General features: G+C 38.8%; 1 protein-coding gene across 9 annotated transcripts in view; it reads right to left on the reverse strand.

Moving 5' to 3' along the window:
* The window catches only part of LOC113989701 (dystrophin), a 553,659-nt gene that overhangs the window by 21,892 nt on the left and 511,559 nt on the right, over positions 1-20,208 (reverse strand). For 5 of the 9 annotated variants that reach the window (XM_027724535.2, XM_027724552.2, XM_027724603.2 and 2 more), the window contains 6 exons: positions 20,078-20,189; positions 15,045-15,181; positions 14,231-14,269; positions 9,681-9,746; positions 8,318-8,383; positions 5,209-5,367 (listed from right to left, as the gene is read on the reverse strand). In XM_027724535.2, coding sequence (XP_027580336.1) covers positions 5,209-5,367; positions 8,318-8,383; positions 9,681-9,746; positions 14,231-14,269; positions 15,045-15,181; positions 20,078-20,189 — 579 coding nt within the window. The remainder of the gene's footprint in view (positions 1-5,208; positions 5,368-8,317; positions 8,384-9,680; positions 9,747-14,230; positions 14,270-15,044; positions 15,182-20,077; positions 20,190-20,208) is intronic. The other 4 variants (XM_027724609.2, XM_027724544.2, XM_027724595.2 and 1 more) reach the window with 2 other exon arrangements.

The raw sequence follows: 20,208 nt of genomic DNA on the forward strand, positions 1-20,208 counted from the left end.
CATTAAACTCTGAAGCACTTCTAAAGGTACGCTGTTGTGACCAAGAAAAGAACTAAAGCAGTACGCATCAATTCACATGGGTGAGAAAGCAATGCCAAGGACAAGGACAGGCTACTGACTGTTCTTCAAATGTCCCCGTGCTCCTCAGCAGCTGCATAATGGACGAGTCTGAACCTGGGACTGTGGCATACCCCAAAACATCTCTAAGGGATGTCTGACCTACATGACCCCTCCTCTGCAGAAGTTTTAAAAGGTCAAAAAAAGGGGATGATCGTACTTAACTTCAGATTGTTCAAAAATTCAAGATTTCCTTCTCTAAAACCCACACTATGAATAGGGTTTGTTCAAATGAAGTTATTTTTTTAACGAGTCCATGAAAATTATCTGGAAAAAAAAGAAGGGCTATCTGTACTGGATATAGATATAGTCATACAAGTTTATGACTTCCACATGACTTAATGTCTTCTGATACCTCTTGCTGAACACACTGGTGAATAATTAATAAAAATACAAAAGGGAATAGGAATGAACATGACAAGAGTATCACACACAGCCTTACTGCTGACTAAAGCTTATACAGGATTGATCATTAAGCGTGTTTTTCACAAAGCCTGTAGATAGTGGCTATCACCATCCCATGAGGAATTTCCCAAATGTACGATACAGGCAATAGTCTATAAACAGCAGACTCAAAAGTCTGAAGTGCTGTAAAGCAAAAGATAAAACATCACCCTTAGGGCAACTAAATAAATGCACTTGGTCACACTTACAACATAATCAGATACCTTGTTACAAAGAAATCTGCCATTATCACCTCTATCAATGTAGAGAAGTCCTTCCAGCAACTATGATACTGAAATACAAGTAAGAACTGGGGAGTAATTCAGATAAAAATGCCCTCATGTCTGATAAAAAAAAAATTTAAAAATCTTTCTGAAAGCCTACAGAAAAAAAGAGTAATGTAAAGGATACTGCATATTATCTAAACAGAGGTATGTCTGAATTTGAGAGTTCTGTAATTAAATGCTGTAATATTTTTGGAACAAAGGAATGTCATTTTGAAGGATGCCTATGGGCTTGCCCAGTGCACCTGTATCAGTGAGTTTTCCAGCTGCACCTTTTCAGTCCAGCTGCACAGTGCTTAGTCCAGAGAACTGAGATGCATCATAGCTTCAGAGCCATAGGAGTGATGCGGAGTGCAGATGATAAATAATATAATAACTGGGATCTAAACACACAGCAATGATGATTAACAAAGGGGACAAAAAGCTGGAAAATAATAAAAGACTTCTGAACCTGCTGTAAGAAAATCCTAAGAGAGAACAATTAGCTTTTACTCCTACCTCTGAACAGTTTTAAGCTGTGTGGTGAAAAAGGACTGCTGCTGTGAGCGAGGCATCCAAAGCACTGCCCACAGCCCTCAGTGTCTGGAGGAAAGGTGCCCTCTGACACTTTCAGCATAAAATGGGACATAAGAGAAAGGGGAGATAAAAACATAATCCTCTCTAAATGAATGCAACTGAGCAATCGTGGGCAGTACCTGGGAAACCCAGCCTCCCTCCACTATAGCTCAGGCTGGGTGACTTCTACATCTGGCTGTGACAAACAAACAATGCTGTCGCATCTTCTGATCACTGTGAAAATGAACCCCTCTCCAGTAAGAGAATATTAAAAAAAACCAACACGTATATTCCATTTACGATGCCTGCAACTCTTTGAGGCATTCATGAAGCAAAATAACAGAGGAAGCATGCAGTGTAACCTTGATTTCTGCAACTGTAAAGAGCTGGGTAGTAAAGAGCTCATGAATTATTAATCACATCTATCACTGGCAGCATTAATTGCCTGGTGGCGGAAATCCTCGTGGACCCCACTTGCTGAGTAGTCCTCTCAGAGGCAATTGAGAATTTGTGAATTCTTGTTACTTCTCATCTCCCTACAGAAAATCAGTGGTCTGAGGAAACAGACAAAGCTGGTAACTGAATCACCTACCCCTGTCCCTCACTAGGATGACAATGTTTACTCATGACGCTTCACACTCAGAGGATCTAGTTCCCCTTCTTCAATGCCAAAACAAATACCAAAAGGAGCCACAGCATGTTTAGAAATGCATCACTTTCTCGCTATTGGCAACTATACAGAAGGAACTTATTTGAGGAGGCCATTCATCAGTCTTCAGATTTGAAGGAATTCCATAGCTACACAAAAACAGGGAAGCTTTGAGATTTGGGATGTCAGTGCTGCTCTGGAGGCACACAGCCCAATGTGTTCCCAGTGCAAGTCAGGAAAGTAAAGGAAAGGTAAATAGCTCTGGCTGGAGATCTCATTTACTTAGTTCTTCTTACAAGACAGCTAAGAGCTGGGAGGAAAAGAGAACACAAGAGAAGTTTCTCTCTTACAGAAGTATGTCAGTGACCTTGATTCAATTAACATATTAGGAAACATTCTCTTTCTTTAGTCCTTAAAATAGCAGGGAAGTATTTTAATTCTTTGCAAAAAGTTCTGAGTCTCTGTCACTACAAACCACATGCTTTCTTTTTAATGCTAGTGCAGTACATCCTAGTCAGTACTACCTATTCTACCCCTTAACCTATGGAATGTAGTGCTTTAGATGGACAACAAAAATCTGTCTTCTCTGTCTCTGAAATACATTCACGCAAGGAAATCTCAAAATGTTTTTGAGAGGGCTTTACAATTAGATTTTTCTTTTCTATTGCAATATAATAATAATGCCTTCCATAACAAGATTACCTTTGGTCTATTGAATACACAAGAAACGCTCTTATCACAACATGCTGTGTGATGCAAAACTCAGCATAAGCCTGAAGGCCTAAAACTCAAATGAAACATTTTCAGCAATTGAAAATATTCTCTAAAATGCTCACATTTTAACAAATGTAAATTATTTAGCAGTCAAATCTTAGGCATAAATTATTTAATGAAGTCATACTTACAAGCTACAGAAGCACCAAGGTCTTAAAATGCTAGCAGATAAATAATGAATGTCTAACAAGAGGTCCTTGGAACTGACAAAACCCCCAGTCAGAACCATGTCACAGCTAGGTTAGTTTATAAGTCAGATAATGCCATTTCAGAAGAGCTCAAAATAGGCAGCAGAGCTTTTTAAACTGTCCAAAAGCAAAACCTCAGAATTACAATTTCAAAGAGTCTTTTTTATTTAAGTAACAAGTCAAGATGGAAATACTTGGAGACGAGAAACTGCAGCTGAAATCCAAATGGAGGTCAATTCAATAAGCAGCTCAAAAGAGATGAAGCAAAACAGAGAAGGGCTTTTTTGAAAAGCAGGAAAGTATGAGGAGTGGAAGAAAAAGAGAAATGACATGAAGTGCTCTGAATATCACAGTATTGCTTCTTGTTGGTACTTGATGCAGCTTTCCCAGGAGCTGCTGAGAAGTGACTGCATGTGCTGACTCTTACAAGGTACAGCAGAGAGAGCTAAATCTTCATTATCAAAAGACTTTGGCAACTACCAAAAAAGGTTAGCACAAACTCAAAGGAGGAGAATGACTAGAAAATAGAAATCTAAAGGGACAAGACTGTTTTTTTTAAATGTAAGTAAGTTACATGAATGGCTCCTGACTGACCCTGTCTGAATAGCTTATTTTTCTGAACAGGAACCAGTGTTTAATCCACAAAATCACAGATATCTGGGTGTGACAAGCTATCAGGACAACAAGAACTTGTTCGCTTTTCAGCAGCTATGTTACTTTTTAAGTACAAGTTATTTATAGCAGTTTGCAGAGACAAAAGTCATGATTTTGTCATAATCAATGAAAATCACAGCAGTGTGACCTCCATACTCCCACAGAAACAGACCTCTCTGTTCCTGCTGTATTGAGAACTGAAGCACCTGTAAAAGGTGAGGTTGCCTGTGGTGGCATCACCTCCATAACTGTGCCTCCAGCAGTACAAATGAGAAAACAACAGGCTATAACCAAGCTTACAGTCTAGACCTCTTGTTTAATCCAGGATTGGCAAACTTCAAATCAGGTATTTTTAAGGTGTAATTCCTGTCAGAGACCTTTTACCATGTTATTCCTCATCAGCAGCTGCTATATTAAATAAAGCCCATGCTGAAATTCAAGGTACCCTGAAAAGGATTTTTTAGCCTGTTTAGCTATCTAGCTCCATGTTACACTAAGTTTTCATATGCTACCTTTCTAATCTAATACTAGGCTGCTTTAAAAGTCATCCTCTTTTCTGGTAGGCAGCTTATTTTTTATACAGACAGAAAAGCATTATGTTTTTTCTTCTTCCATGATTCACCACATAATGCTGTTGAAAAAATATCACTCATCTCCTGAAAACTAAGCTATCTTATTATCTGTATTATACTAGTTACCAGATATGTCAAAATACGGATTTTCCTCCACTTGGGTTTTATGTGCTATGCAGTAGGAAGTTTGTGGTATGTTTCAAACAAAATCTCACTGCTGTTCAGTGAGCAAGAGCTGTGTTTACTACAGCTTTCCTCATCCTTGATGCCTACAGATCCTCTACATTTTCCCAAATCCTTCTGATAAGAAGTCTGTGATGGAGCCACTGTAATTGATTAGCACCATCCAAAGAAGACTTATACATGGAGAGAAGATCTATGACACTGCCAACTCCTGCATTATTTCTTTGACATGCCTGAGGTAAATGACTACTGCATTAAACCCTCAATGTAAACAGAAATACCTAGCTCTTAAAGAAGCAAGAAAAAAAGAGCAAGAAAAATGCCTCTAGACTGTATTGTAAAAGCTGAAGATAGCAGAAGCCAAAGAAACCCATGTTTTTTTGTAGAACTACATGATTTCTATCTTACAGTCTGATTTTGGTAGTCAGCAGTTGCAATTACAAATCTACTGTAGAAAGAGGTCTGCAGTGTTGTGATGCCTTAAGTATCCCGTTGGGGGTTTTTATGGTGATTAATGAAGATAACTTCAGTTAAATTTGAAATTAGAAGTAAATTAAACTTGGTATTGAAAGACTAAAGAAATGGCAAAAAGCAACACCAAACAAATAGAAAGAAAAGAGAACCCAACTTTTACCAAGTTTGAAAGTATTTATTTGTTGGGAGAAAATGCAAACTTATAACTAATTTTATCCCTACTAATACTACCAAACTGAATTCCATATAAGTGTACAGTGTAATTATTTCACAGATATTTTACTTCAAATGCAGCATCTGGCGGTGTAACCCACCTGTTTTCCTCCTCCAGGTCTGCGAGGATTCTCTCCAGTTCTCCTCTTTCCTCACTCTCCAGAGAAATCAGGATCTGGGCAGGGCTTCGGGGCTGGCTCAGTGGGGACTCCTGGTTCAGACTTTGGCAGTAGTGCTGGATTAACAAGTGTTCATCATCGCTGGAAAAGAGAGAAAGGATAAAACATGCTGTTCCCTTCCTTCTTTTTAACTTCACAGTGAATATGAGGAGATGATTCACTCCCAGTCTTTCATTTCTTATAAAGAGATTTGCTGAACTCTTTGTAACCAACAGCAGAGCAATGTACCTTAAAGCAAAATCTGCTGACCTGTTTCACTTAGTCTCTGGCAATTTTCCTTCTCTGCAGAGTCCACCTTTCTCCTCCTCTGCTTCTCAGATATTTAAAGCCAAGTTTGCAACAGCTGACAACCTCAGCTTTCCTCTTCTGCCTAACTTCAATATGAACTTGCTTGAAAAAGAAAGCTAACCTCTGCTGCTTGATCTGTGTCATGGAAGGGTCATTCAAGCAAAGGCAATGCATTTATTTCTGTACCTACAAACTCTCCTTATGTAATAAATACGTGCTGTATTTATCTTTTTTCTCTATAAAATTGTAAATGAGGTAAACAAAAAAAAATATTGAACTAATCTAAAAAAATATGCTATTTTTCACTCAGATGGGTTTCTTTTTAAAATTAAAAGTGACGTATACTGTCAGAATACAAATATATTTGAGTTAACATGTATGATCTCTTTCTTTATTTCTACTGCTCCTGAAGCTGTCTGGCATTTGAAACAGAAACATCTCCACAAGAGAAAAGTAAATGCAATTCTGAAGACCCTGATCACTTCCGAGAATTACATGGATTGTTTTAGGTGTGGTTTAGGTGCTAAGGAGATGCATCCAGGCCCTAAGCTATGCAACTAGCACCAGCATTAACTGTGAGAAACCATGAAAAGTTTCTCTTAACACTACAAGACAGGGACATTAAAAATTACACCGCTGTTGGAAATTTTGTCTAACAAAATAATTCAGTCTAGTTTTTTTCTGTTATGTTTCTAGACCAGAATTTAACAGGCATTTTGAACAGCTGTTATTGTCAAAAAATTATAATTTTCCTTGTTTCCATTTGTTCCTGAAAATGTTAATGATGCCATTTTATGACTGCAGGAGTGCCAAAGCAATATAGAGCACATTAACATGAGTTCATAAAAGAGAAGTATTAATTTTTCACAGAAGGAAATGCTTGCCAGTTCCTAAATTTATACTTTTCATGAGATGCTTCAACTGTGCTTTCCTTCAAACCACTGCTTTGCATTTATAAATATTCTTAGGAATCTTAAGTGAATTAACAGTGAACAAGTGGCATAACTATTGCAATATAATGTCACTTTACAAGCATACTCTTTTTCTGTGATTTTCAGCCTGCACATATTTTTCATACATAATTGCATTGACACTACATAAGGAAATGTTTTGTGATTTATATATATATATATATGTGCTATGTTTTTATTTCCCACCTTCCTTGTCTCCATCTATCACCCTACCTGCACTTATTAGTCCAAACCCTGTAAGAATGGCAACAAATAATACTTCAGCATAACCTGACATACAAAACCGAAAGAATTACAGTTGTAAATTCATGGTAAGCTTTAATTTTGCTGCAATTTGTATCTATCTGGATAATATTTCTTCCAAAATTCAAAATGTACAGATATGTTCTCATTTTAATTGTACAAACTGAGCAACAAACGGAATAGTCATTGGTTAACTTGCTAACTGAATCGTACTAATACAACTTCTAATTAACCAAAGAATGAACTGAACAGTAAGACCAAAGTGTAATACAAGAGGTACTGCGGACACAAGGCTTGTGTGACAAGGACATTGAAATACTTCAATGGACAACACAAAATTCCACCTACTATAGATAGCATTACTACTATTCATAACAATACAAAATTAACATACAACTTGGAAACGATTTTCATTAACTGCATGAAACTATACTGACATTACATATATATCAGTTTTGTGGTGTCATTTTAAACTTTCCCCTTTTTGACCAAATATATTAGAACAATGTATTTGGTTGTACACAGGATTTTCTTTCAAAACTGGCAGACAACAATTCTACCAAGTCAAGAGAGAAACTATTCTGAAACAAAGAAACAGCTTTATCACTATCCAAGAACATCTCATGGGCTCAGAATCAACCTCTTCAAATCCTGATTAGGAATCTCAGATTAAGTAAATGAAAACTTCCCAGAGTACTGTGCTTTAAAGGAATGCTACAAATTTAGATTCTGTCTGAATTTTCAAACATGCCAATGACTTAGGTACTTCTGTCTTCAGAAACATTATTCACAGTTAGTTTCCTAGTTCTATGTCCTTTCATTCCGAGAATAAACAAGATCAAGAATATCATCAGTGGAGGAATATATTACCATGTCAGAAAACCACAAAAAGGTCTCGGTGTGACATTAGATTTAACTACTTTTCAAAATTTAAAATTTTTACTTATGACCTTTCATTTGAAGTAGTACAATGAATTGTACTTGTCAGAGATCTGTCCAACTTACAGTTCACTACTTCTAATATTTCATAGTGAGGATGAGTCCCTCCTGGCTTACACTTGAAGTGTATTTCAGGTATTTGTAAACTAAAGATTTCTGTTTAGCCTCAGTAATGTTTGGAATGACACTTTGCCCACATCAGCATTTTCTAGCTTACAGCAATTTAACCATGACTAACCTTGCAATACAGATAAAAGGGTTTTCTTTTTATATTTGTCCTTAAAAAACATCAGATGATGAGTACTTTTTCCTAGTAATAAGGAAACTATTTGCTGAATAAATCAGTAATTTTTGAAGGAAATTAGTAATTTTAATTTTGAAGGTATCAATAATCTGTTGTATAAATTTGGTATTAAGCTATAAGCCATAAATCTAGGCACTATGATACAAATTGAAAGGACATGAGATCATCGTTAAATTGAACCACATGTGGTACCTGGCCAGGCAAATTCAGCACTACAAAATTTCATTACAAGTTAATAACCTTCCCAAGAAAATACATGTCAAAACCAGTAAAACAGCCTACTTACATGCTCTCATTAGGTGAAATACTGTCATTTAGATAAGAACCATTGGTGTTCTCCATTTCTGCTAGCCTGTGGAAAAATAAACAAGACTCATTAAAACCAATTATGTTTTCCAGAAACTTCATCTGCTCTAACATTCTGGAAAGAATTAAAGAGCGTGATGTTTTTGATGAATTTGAAACTCAAATTAATTTACACTCACTGTTGATTACCAAAAAGTTTTGCAATAAGCTATCGCAAAGGATTGTTTGTTGGTTACAGTGACCGGGCTAAACTCACATCTAAGTTTATATTCCACTCCTCTTAATTAATTCCACAATCAAAGACAAGCTTAAGATGCCAGGGGATTACACAAATTGCTTTCTACCTGGCAATATCATCATCAGAACTAATGATCATTTCTCAGTGGTTTTCACACTCAGCCCCTCCTAAACATCCTGCACAATTCAGAAACACCTCCCCTGATTAAGTGATATTGGGGGAGAGAAAGAGAAGGCTGGAATAACCATTTTTCATTACCTCAATGAAAATACCTTGCAGAATTTACTTGCTTGGTGGAAAAACATTTTCATTTTTGCACAATTGACCCACTTCTTGATTCTTAAGAGCAGTATGAAAGCAGAGAAGTAAGTGAAGTAAAGCAGCGATATAACACTACTTTAATCCTCCAAATCAAGGAAAAATCCTGTTTGTGGTATTTCATGAGATGAATTACTTAACATTATAATGACACTTGAGATTCGTATAAGACTTTGGAGGGTTTTGCTATTCTCATTTGTTCAATTACACCACGGTCCTTATGAAAAACAAAACCCTATGCAGAATCATAGAATGGTTTGGGTTGGAAGGGACTTTTAAAGGTCATCTAGTCCAACCCCCCTGCAATGAGCAAGGACATCTTCAACTAGACCAGGGGGCTCAGAGCCCCATCCAATCTCACCCTGAATGTTTCGAGGGATGGGGCATCCACCACCTCTCTGGAGAACCTGCTCCAGTGCCTCACTACCCTCATTGTAAAAGTTTCTTCCTTATATTTAGTCTGAATCTACACTCTTTTAGTTTAAAACATTACCCCTTGTCCTATCGCTACAGTTCCTATTAAAAAGTCAGTAACTGAGTGCCCAGCTTAATGATGACCCCACAGAACCTAAAGGCCACTTCTGACCACACAACCTCTGGCATGCAGGTTAGGACAGGCTGGTTAGTAGCAACCAAAGACAACGCTCTGCATCCCAGAGCCTGGAAAGCAAACCCCCAAATTCTGTGTTCTTTAAGAAGTGCTCAGGTAGCTGCTAGCCCTTGGTTTTTTTTTTCTTTTAATTATTTTTTATAGAAAGATCTGCCTAGCATCCAGCTGGTCTCATACCTGCTAGCATAATGTTCAATGCGTGAATGAGTATCATCGTGTGAGAGCTGAGGGGACGAGGCAGGCCTATAAGGCAGAAAACACTGATTAATCACAAACAATACCCCTTTAAAAGTAAAAAGACACTTAGCTATGCCTATACTCTCACATCTCTATGCCTTATGCTATGTTTGATAAACAGCAAGTTTTAACTCCAGGCGCTGTGTGTGCCTCCTCAAGCCATCGGTGCAATGTTCCGTGGTACCACACCAGGGATTCTGACCATTTTGCAATCCGTCTGCTGTCACGACTCTTCTTCACACCAGCTCCCGAAGAAACCTTTTCCAAAGGATTTATAGAAGAGCTTTCACCCTGCTTTACCCTTCGCACCTGCCTCCTTCATTGGCTATTCTGCTTCACGTGCAGCCCTGCACCAGCTGCCAAAGTCCTGCTGGGAACCTCTCCTCTACCTCCCACCCTGCTCCAGTGCCTGCTTCCAGCACATCACACTTAAAAGAGCCTTTAAGGATTACTCCACGAGCAGCTAGAAGTTAATACAAGAAACATACAATGTCTGAAATGAGCCTTTAATAACACACTGCAGGCACTGACGATTTTGCCTGGTGTCTTTCCAGTTGCCATTTGAACTGTAGATCAGTGTGTTATACAGGGGGACACTGTCAATTATTTTGGGGTTTCTGCCTGACAAATCAGATGGTATGAGGTCCTCCTCACTTTTTTTGTGCATGAAAACAATTCATGGGACTTTTCTCATCAGAGCATTGTTTCTTACAGCCTCAACTCTGGAAAACGTCAACATTAAATTACGTTGCCTATGCAGTTCAGAGAGCACCCTTTGCTGCCATGTGAGATTTTGCCCATTTACACTTATCAGGATGTGCTGAAATAACAAAAAATGATGCAGCTTCACAAACTGTATGGCAATTTTCACATTTTAGCTAAATTTCAACTGCTCTTTATTCCATCTCTGCCGACTTTCCTTCTGGAACTCCAGACTGAGGGAGGAGTTTCGCCACACTTTATACTGTTGGAAACTGTGATTCAGGTTGGGGGTGCCCAACAGTGGCAACTGCATTGCATAACTGGGTGAGTTTTGTAGTTACTGGTTATAAACCAAAACTATAATAATCTTCTGATTTGTAACGCTCCCATGTTAGGAGTTTGACAATCCTGCCATAAATCTAGACTGGTCAGCTCCAGGTTTCTAATCAGCCTGCAAAGGGCTCTAGTTCAGGGTCCTGAATTCATAGAGCCGTATGCTGGATACACAAAATTCATCATCATTAATGTCTCTTCTCACAGGACAGCAAAGTTTTTCCTCTTCAAGACATGGTCAAGTATCACAAATCTCACTTTGTGTGAAATGTGCTTTGTCCTCCAACTGTGCTTTTACCCACCACATGTTCAAACATTACTGCAGCACACCAGAGGACAAATACTCAGTTCACAGAGTTCCTCAGTGCAGCAGAGATTTGCTTGGATGGTCAATGGCTTCTCTGCAACTGGATATCCTATTTTGTGTAAGAACATGTACGCTGAAGGGAAGGGAGGGGGAAAGGATGCAATTTCTTTAGAGCAGTGGATTATGCAGCAAGATAACAATGATTTTCTCATAAACTGATGGTGTTTTAATTTTTTTGTTTGTCATACAGCAGATATTAAGCTGGTCTAAATTGGTACCATCAATGAAAGGTCTTATTTTCAACATATACACAAATGTTGCTGCTAATACTGTGCATAGACTAGGAAATCTGTCTTAAAAGTAGTTATAGTTTTGAGCTGCATCATTCTCTTAGTCCTTCTCTCACACTGGCATTGCATATGTATTTGTACCAGCATGAAGGAATGGACAGCACTTGGTTGGGACCTACTGGACAATGAAGACAGGCCTGACTGCACGAACACATCCTTGCTGCCTTGAAACTATGCTTCAACTTCAGAAATGACCAAGTTATGCTATATATATATATATTTTTTTAAGACAACCCAATGTTGTGTAAGTTCTTGAAGGTGATTCTCTCTGCCGGCCGCAGGCAGGGGGTGAGGCTACATTTCCAGGTTTGTCTCCACCTCAGAACATACTGCAATGGAGATCTACCTCAAACGGTTTTTAAAAAGTTTGCTCGAGAAAGCAAACTTATTAGAGAAGTACTGCTTTGTGTCGAATTCAGCTGCTCAGAGGTAAACTTTTGCCAGTATCTGAGCAAGCCTGAGAACAACTGTGCTGCACTGTACATACTCAGTGACCACCTGCGCTAGAGCTCAGAGTCCTTCCTCTCTGAGCACACATACCCAGCACACCTAATCAGCTCCAACAGTCAGCACGAAGGCTGAGTGACACAGCCAATATTTAGCCAAGATAACCATCCCTTTTACAAGGGCTCCACAGCTGCATTGCTCAAGCTGGCCTCTGCAGGAACAGCCTGGGAATTCTAGTCAAGTCAAGTGGTGACCAAGTGGCAAATACCACCTCCTGCAATCCCCTGCACCCCCAGAGATCTGGCTGGCAGGACAAGTGCACTTTTCTTTGCTGTTCAGCATTTTAGTTAATGTTTTTTGAAAGTGCAGAATCAAGTAAAATGTATTTGTATCACTGACAATCACCCTTCAAGTAAAAAGACACAAATTCTCACAGCTTGTGAGTTGTCCCTTTAATGCCTGGAAAGCAGAGTATCTGTGCAAAATACTGCATAATAAGCAGTCAGAACCACTAAATTCCAACAAAACCCCCTATTTATAAACAGGTCCATGTATACCATATGTTGATTTCAGGATAGCACTAGCATTGCTGAGTGCTGCCAGGTGATGCTGTTCCGAAGTGCTTCAAAGATAACCAGAAAGCTGGCATGAGAGCACCAGAAAAAGGCACAAGAGTAGAAATCAGAGGAAAGTTTTACGATAACTGGTTTGATTGTTGAAGCTGGAATTAGCCCTGTAACCAAGAAACAGCTTTAAACCTGGGTAGCTTAGTAACTTGAGTTGTAAGCCAAGTGCTACAGCACGAAGGAAAGGAACAAAGTTAGCAGAACAAAATAAAGAGCACTTCTTTCCAGCCACTATTAGTTTCTTATTTTTCTGCTTTCTTGTCACACCAGACGAAAGGACTGTGCTCTGGAAGATACCTAATTTGGTCTGACAAAAGGTGCAACCCCTGTGTACAAATCCTGCTTCTCAGTATTTCTCTCAAGTTTTCTTAAGTATCACAGAGGAGTTAAACTCCCTGTAGTACACACCACCAAACCTGTGATGTGAAGCCATTGGTGTAGGCATACCATGAGGTTATTACTGTAAGTAACTAGAATTAAGCATGTTATGACAGTTAAGTTTCATGTTATGTCAGACATAGCAGTGTTATTTCCATATGATCCAAGCTTTCTCTAAATGTTACTTTTAACTTTGCAATTGTTTTAAAGGTTAAGAAACATAGATCCCCAGTTGCATTCAAAGCTAAAGTGCATACTGAAGCTCAAAGCCAATCTATTTCAGCCTGGCTCCAGCCTTTTGGCCTTTTCTGTGGGTGAATCCTCAACTGTATAAGGTTTGCTGTGCTGGATGTGCTTCTTCATTGCTTAAATTTCCTAGACGTAGAGCACTTCTTGACCTCCCAATGGTTTGTGCTCCAAATGAAAATTATAAATCAGTATTCCAATGTATACATTTCACTCTTGTTTATTCTACAAAAAATTCAATGGAGGTGCAAGCCATATACATTTCACCATATAGAAATATATAAAATTCTATTTATTACTACTTTCTCATTAGTTATCAATATGTAAATTAAAATTAATGCTTATTTAACATTATTCTAGAATCATCCATGTAACACATGAAGTAGCAAATGCCACAATGGCAAGCATATAATATCTTTAGTTTCTGCTAAGGCTATTACTACAACAGTAAGACAATGCACGTGCAGGAGTGGTGCAAGAAAGAAAATCTGTTTCAGAGCTGAAAAACCCTGCTTTTTTTAACTTCTGAAAAAATACAGTGAACATTTCCCCATTTCAACCTGCCTTCACAAATCTGATTGTATCTAAAAGACTAATAAAATACCCAGTGAGCTTCGGATTAACTGGGGCACTTGAGTGTGCGAGTGTGTGCAGTTGCACTTAAAACCAAATTACAGCTTTATCTACAAAATGATGTCATTCCTGAAACTGAATTAAATCCATCAAGTTCAAACTCTGTCCTTCAAAAAGATTCAGTATACATTCAGAGGGATCAACACTTGTTCGGAAACACAGGCTTTTAAATGACAAACGTTCATAAGCATTAGTAGGTCTGCACAAAATCCCTGTTAATTCGACGAAAATACACACTCCAGAAAGAGTACACAGTACACAATCCGTGATTGCTGGAAATTCCAGGATTTATCCCATTCTACTCTTTTGGGATCAAAACATTCCTTCAGAGTGCATCAAAGGAAACAGTCATAAAGAAAGAAGGAAAAATAATCATATGTAAAACTAAACAAAGAAACCAAAAAAAAAAAAAAGTGAGGGAGCGCAGCAGCAGTAGCAGCAGCAGCACACTTCAGCAAAAGTACTCACGCAGAATCTACTGGCCAGAAGTTGATCAGAGTAACAGGACTGCAAGACAAAAAATGAGGAGGTGAAGAGAGAGGCAGAAGAAACTCAGCAGCAAAATAATTACAGAAAGGTTTAAAAAAAAAAAAAATCACAACAACTAAAAAGCAGAAATCCAACAGACCAACATGAATGGCTGTGAAGAGCAACCAACCAAAAAGTGAGGGAAAAAAATTGAAATTTAAAATTTAAAAAGAGAAAGAAAAAGAGAGCGAGAACAAGCTGTGTGCAATTGCCATTAAACAACTGAATAAACTGGTAAAAAAACCAAAGGGAATGGGGTTAACACATTGATTTCTCCATGTGCATCATTACTGCTTTTTTTCCCCACAAAAATCTTCAAAGCCATTTAATAAGACTAAATTTATAGGCTGAAAAAAAGAAGAAATCATCTGGGAAGCTCACAGACACAATAGCCTAATTAAAAAAATAAAACCAAGCAAAGATACCCATTTGGAAGAAAATAAAAATTTAATGAAGATAACATTAGTCTCCAAATTGCGTATCAAATTCAGACGTTCATAAGACTGTCAGTAAGATCATGAGTATTTTTCTTTTACTAACTGAAGCTGAAGTTGTTGCATAAGGACAGGTGAAAGCAGATAAAGGCAATGGCAACTGGAAGCCCAGCTTGTGTTTTCCTGCCAGCCAAGGTAAACAGAAATGAAAGACATAAAGAGGCTTTATGCATTTAGGAAGTGAAAGGAGTTGGCACCAGCTGGGGAGCTCAAATAGTGTACCAAATGAACTGCTATTTAGATACTTCAGAGCTACTCACGTTTCCATGTTGTCTCCCTCCAAGACAGTTTGCACAGGCAGGTAGCCCATTCGTGGGTGCTTTGCAAAATATCTTTTTGTTCGAAATTTGTTTTTTAGTACCTTGGCAAAGTCACGGACGTCTTCTCCTGAAGTTGTCTGAAAGCCACAAATCACAATGAAATCATCTTTCATGAGGTTATCACTGTTTTTCAGTTGCCTCTTCCTTTGCTGGGTCACTTGGAAGAGCTGTGGTCACACAAAGCAGAGCCGCCAACGGCTCAAGCCCCAGAACTGCGAATTTTGTCTATCACCGTCACCTTACACAGCCACACTGCTAGCAGGAAGGAAGGAGGAAAAGGGAGGAAGCTCCAAAACTCCCTGACTGGCTCATGCCTCACCTTCGGTGATCTCAAGATAATCATTAGACAAGAATTTGTCATTTCCTCATCTGGCTCCAGGGACTCTCTGTCTGCTTTTCGTTCAGCACTAAAATGGCTGTAGGGGAAGACACACGGCCAGTTCGTGTGTCCAGTCTGGTGCTTCACTGGCTGGATCCCGACTCTTAACACATCTCATGGACTTGTCAGTCCACGAAAGTCTCCTGGTACATTTTCTTTCTAGTCTCCCTTCTCAGCCTCCTCCACCATTAGTATTTTGATCAAAGAGAAACAAAAAGCAGGTGAGAGCTGCTGAAAGCTCTTAGATCAGTTGTTTCTTCCTGCACCTGTTCCATCTGAAGCTATCAGGCATTTAAACTCCAAGGAGACCACATTTTGCATGAAGTATTCTACTCCCTTGCCTGCAGCAGCTTTCCTTGCTGCTGTAGAGACCAGCAGAGGAGTGCAAAGCAGAATTAGTTTCCTAAAGACCAGAACGAGTCAGAAAGAGTTCAAAGGATGTCTGCTGGGAAGATGTAAGATTTATTGAGAGCCTGATGAAGAGTCGGGCAATTTTCTGATGAATTTTAATGTAAGACTTCAATTACCTTAGTCAGGCTGCACTCCCTTCTCTCCACCTTGCAGAAACTAGACCCTGAAATACTGCTCTTTTACAGTAAATTAAGTTCTTCTTGACCCACATAACAACATTGCTTCTCTAGTGTATCTACTTTAAAGGAAAGAAATGAGGGAAAAGTCAATCTTTCTGACATTTTTAATGAGTTCCATGCCTTCTGCTTAGAGTGGAAGGAGGTTCTGAGACCTATCAGTCAAGCCAACCCTGACAGAGTTGCTCAAACACAAACATATAGATTTTTAAGAACTGCCCAGGTAGAAAAATTAAGGATGCCCTGAAAAATAATCTGAAGAAAGACTGAAAAGCATTAACAGAAAAGACAAATATTATCCCTGTACTTATGACACCTATGAGCTTCACGTAAAGCTGGAAAGTCTGTCTGGCAGAACAATTCAGTGTAAGCAATAACGGGTAGAGAAGTGACACAACAGAATCTACAAGCCAATACACCTGTATTTTCAAGAAACTGAGATAATGTTTGATAATATTAAGTGTCACTTCCTTAATACATCAGAATTAAAGACATTTGGGGAAGGGAGGGATTAAGTGTGGCCAGACCACTTAGAGGACTCTGGAAAGGGGATTCACTGAGGTGATGTTCTGCTCCCCCCCCCCCAGCAGGAGGGAATTCCCTCTGCTGAATTCCATCTGCAATGTCATCAGTAGACCACACAGAGCAAAACTTTTAATATTTAGTCTTGGTATAAATGGATTAAGCACAGCTTTCTGTCCAGTTTGTTCACCTGTGGCATTTATAACCATTTATTCATGCCTTGCCTATTTTCAGTGTTGTGAACACTTTTTATTGCATTTGACTGTAATTTCGATTAAGTGTTTTCAGGTATGGCTAACAACAAAATATTCCTTGCTTCAACCTTCCTAGGACTGTTATTCCCCCCTCACTCCCCCGAACCTTATGCATGACAACCACACAGTAAAACACTGTGTTTACACAGAAACATCCTGACCTATCTGGTATCACAAGAATCCCAAGAAGAAAATACGTCTTCTAGTGACAACTACAAGCATCAGGCACCAATCATACTATCCAACTGTCATTTAAAAAATGTTTGAGGAGCACAAGAAAGGCAAAGAAAATGTGATGATTATTATGTGTACAGGATGATAAACTGAGGCTATTTGCAGCCAAACTTTCTGATTTACTGCACGGATGTTTTATTACATATGATTTTCAGAGTAAAATCACCCAAACAAAATTTCTCAGCAGAACCGGTTTATGAAGAAGAAACAGTGGGGTTTCAACATCCCAGCTGTCTTAAATCAAAGCAACATATAGGTAGTTGAGCTGAGCATGTTCCAAAACTACTCTGAAACCAAGACTATTTCATAAGAAATAGTTCTTTTTATTCACATAGGAATAACTTTACTACCATCTGACTTTTCCCAGTTTGGTTTAAGAAGTGCCTTGACAAACCCAACCCCAGATCTCAGCCCTGACTTTAAACATTAGCTGTAGACAGGTATATCAGTTTGATATGCTTCCTTCTAACAAGGTGTTTTTTATGCTTATGTGTCACTGTTCATTAAACCCAAACAGAAAAATAATCCTACATTTACATCCCAGTCTATAAGTTGTCTTCTATGCTTTATTTGAAACCTCTTTAAAAGTCACATCTCAACAATAAATTGAGCTGTGTTGCTTTCAGGAATAATTGTTGGAATTTTTCTGTCTAAATGAAAATTTAGGCAACTACCTTGCCCTTATTCTGCCTCAACCTTTTGTGGGAGAGGAAAAGTTATCACCTTCCTCATATATTTTGCATGAGTTCTCAAATCAAAGCAGAATTAAAGACTGCAGAGCTTGAAAATTTCTGAAAGTAAGAGGGAGGGAGAATAAAAATATCAAAACACTTGATTGTCCTCATCTAACTATTGCAAAGATAGTATCAAAAAAGGCATCACATATCTTATGTCTGCCAAAATGCATTTTAAGGTGAGAGATTAGTCTGAAGGAAGACGAAAAAATGTTCCAGCATGTACATGCAAACCCTTTTTCATTTATTTAGGAAACAATTACATTCTAGACATGATAGCTTCAGCAGATGTTTTGTTCAATCTCCCAGTATTTGGGTTAATATTTTTAATAGCAGCAACATAAAAAAGAATGGGGCTTGCTGTGTGTCACATTCACTTCCCTCCCCCACTCTCAAGTTAATCCTTCTTTAACTCAACTGGCTGCTGGTGCAGCCAGGCACAGCACATTAGCACGGGCTGTTGGAGTTCAGGATTCACAAAAAAATGTACTGGTTGTGAATGGTTCTTTATTCTGATCCAGCAAACTGGATGCCATGGCAGGTTTTCTGTTCACCACCGTTTTCTCCTATTAGTAATCTGCACTTTTAGGGAGAACATAAACCTGCCGGACACTGTGTTGCAATGAGTTGCTGCAGGCTGGGGGTGTGTCTCATAATTCTCTTTTTCATTTCTCTTTCCTCAAAACACATCAACAGGTTAAGAAAACAGTTGGGAGATCCTGTTTTCTGCACTCTGTGCACCATTCACTAATCTCCCATATTTCTTATTAGCAAAAATAAGAGTGGCAAAGTGCAGAGCAAACTCGCAGTCAGTTCAGCAAGGAGGTGGAAGGAACGCTCCAAGGCGGTCAGTCGCTCGCTCACTCTGCCTGCAACTCAGATCATGAGATTCTGCTCTAGGAATTCCTGCAATGGAGAAGTCTGTTCAGACCTGCCCGGGCAGCGCCAGCAACTACCTCTGACTTGTGCAGCAGTTCAGGTAAATCACCCTTTTCAGTAACCTCAATCCCTGGGGCACGACACTGAAAACCACAGCCAAGGAATACTGACAAAGCACCAGCAATTGTGTTTTAGTGCCTTTGCAGAGGTTCAGGTGAAATACTGCCAATTGAAATGCTACAGTAGAAGTTGACAGATAATGTAAATAACTATCCATAAATGAAAACTAACAAAAATACTGGCTAGCTTTATATTTTAGGAGAATAATTTTTTTTTCTCTTTTCTGTCTCTAAGAAAAGCTGAGAGTCTTTACTTCATTTTGGCCATTCCTTTTTGCCTGGATGAAGATGTAAAGACCATTCATATAATTTTATAAGGCTAGCCCATGTATAATTTTGATGCTTTACTTTCACCATTTATATTTGACCAGTAGATGAAAGTACACAACTAGGAATTGTCCCATCTCACCAGGAAATGCCAACCAGAGAGTGCACTGCTTCAAGACCACCATAAACAATGGCAAGGGTAGCTGAAAGCTCAGTCGTACTACATGGTGGAACAATAACTGGAGAGAGCCTCTAATTTATGCCCCTCCACACCGGTCAGGAGTGGCCAAAAAGAAAAAGGAGCACACTGAGAGGGGAATACAGAATTTCCTTTGCCAGCTGCCTGGTATGAAAGAAATGTTTACGCAAAAATGATCCTTTTGAGAGCTGTGCAAGAAGGCTGAAGACCCTCACCACACCATCACTGCAGCAAACCTGCACTGTGCTGCATTAAACTTCTGCCCCCAGAAATTAAACCCAGCTTGCTACGTTGAGAACTTCCCTGCTATTTTATACCATCAAGAGATCATACAATACAAAGGTACTACTAAATAGTAAAGAACTTGAAAATGCAACCACAGTGTTCTGTGGGAAAGCAAGTGAAGCAGCAACTTGCTGAGGAGAGGAAGGAAAATCACACATTGATATGGAGAAAACATTGAAACCTAAGATATGAATGAGTATTTGCACAAATCACGGGCTTCTGGCCAGATCCATAAGGTGAACTATAGCACTTAACATGGAACAAGTCACTAGCACACAAGAATACACTACAACACAGAATTGTACAAATAGTGAACTTCAATTTACTTCAAACCATTGGCATATCCTTTACTAAGCATCAGAAATTGTTGGCATGTACAGTATATAAAAAGTGATTTAAATATGGGAGAAGCAAGAAAAGTCACCCAAATGCTTCATTACCTTGTGCATAGGAAATGAAGTTTTTCCTTTCTAGGTAAGAAGGGATAGTAAGGGTCAGTAAAACAGCTACTTACTGGTGTGCAGTATTCCACCATTGGATAGTGCATTTTGTGACCTTTTGCAACACGGCCAGAGAAGAAGCAACTTTGGCAGATGTCATAGTTAAAGTGCTTTAAACTTCTGTACCTGAAAGAGGATAAAAGAA

Source organism: Pipra filicauda, unplaced genomic scaffold, assembly GCF_003945595.2.
Source record: "Pipra filicauda isolate LSUMZ 115617 unplaced genomic scaffold, ASM394559v2 scaffold284_size963001_pilon, whole genome shotgun sequence".
Lineage (NCBI taxonomy): Eukaryota > Metazoa > Chordata > Aves > Passeriformes > Pipridae > Pipra > Pipra filicauda.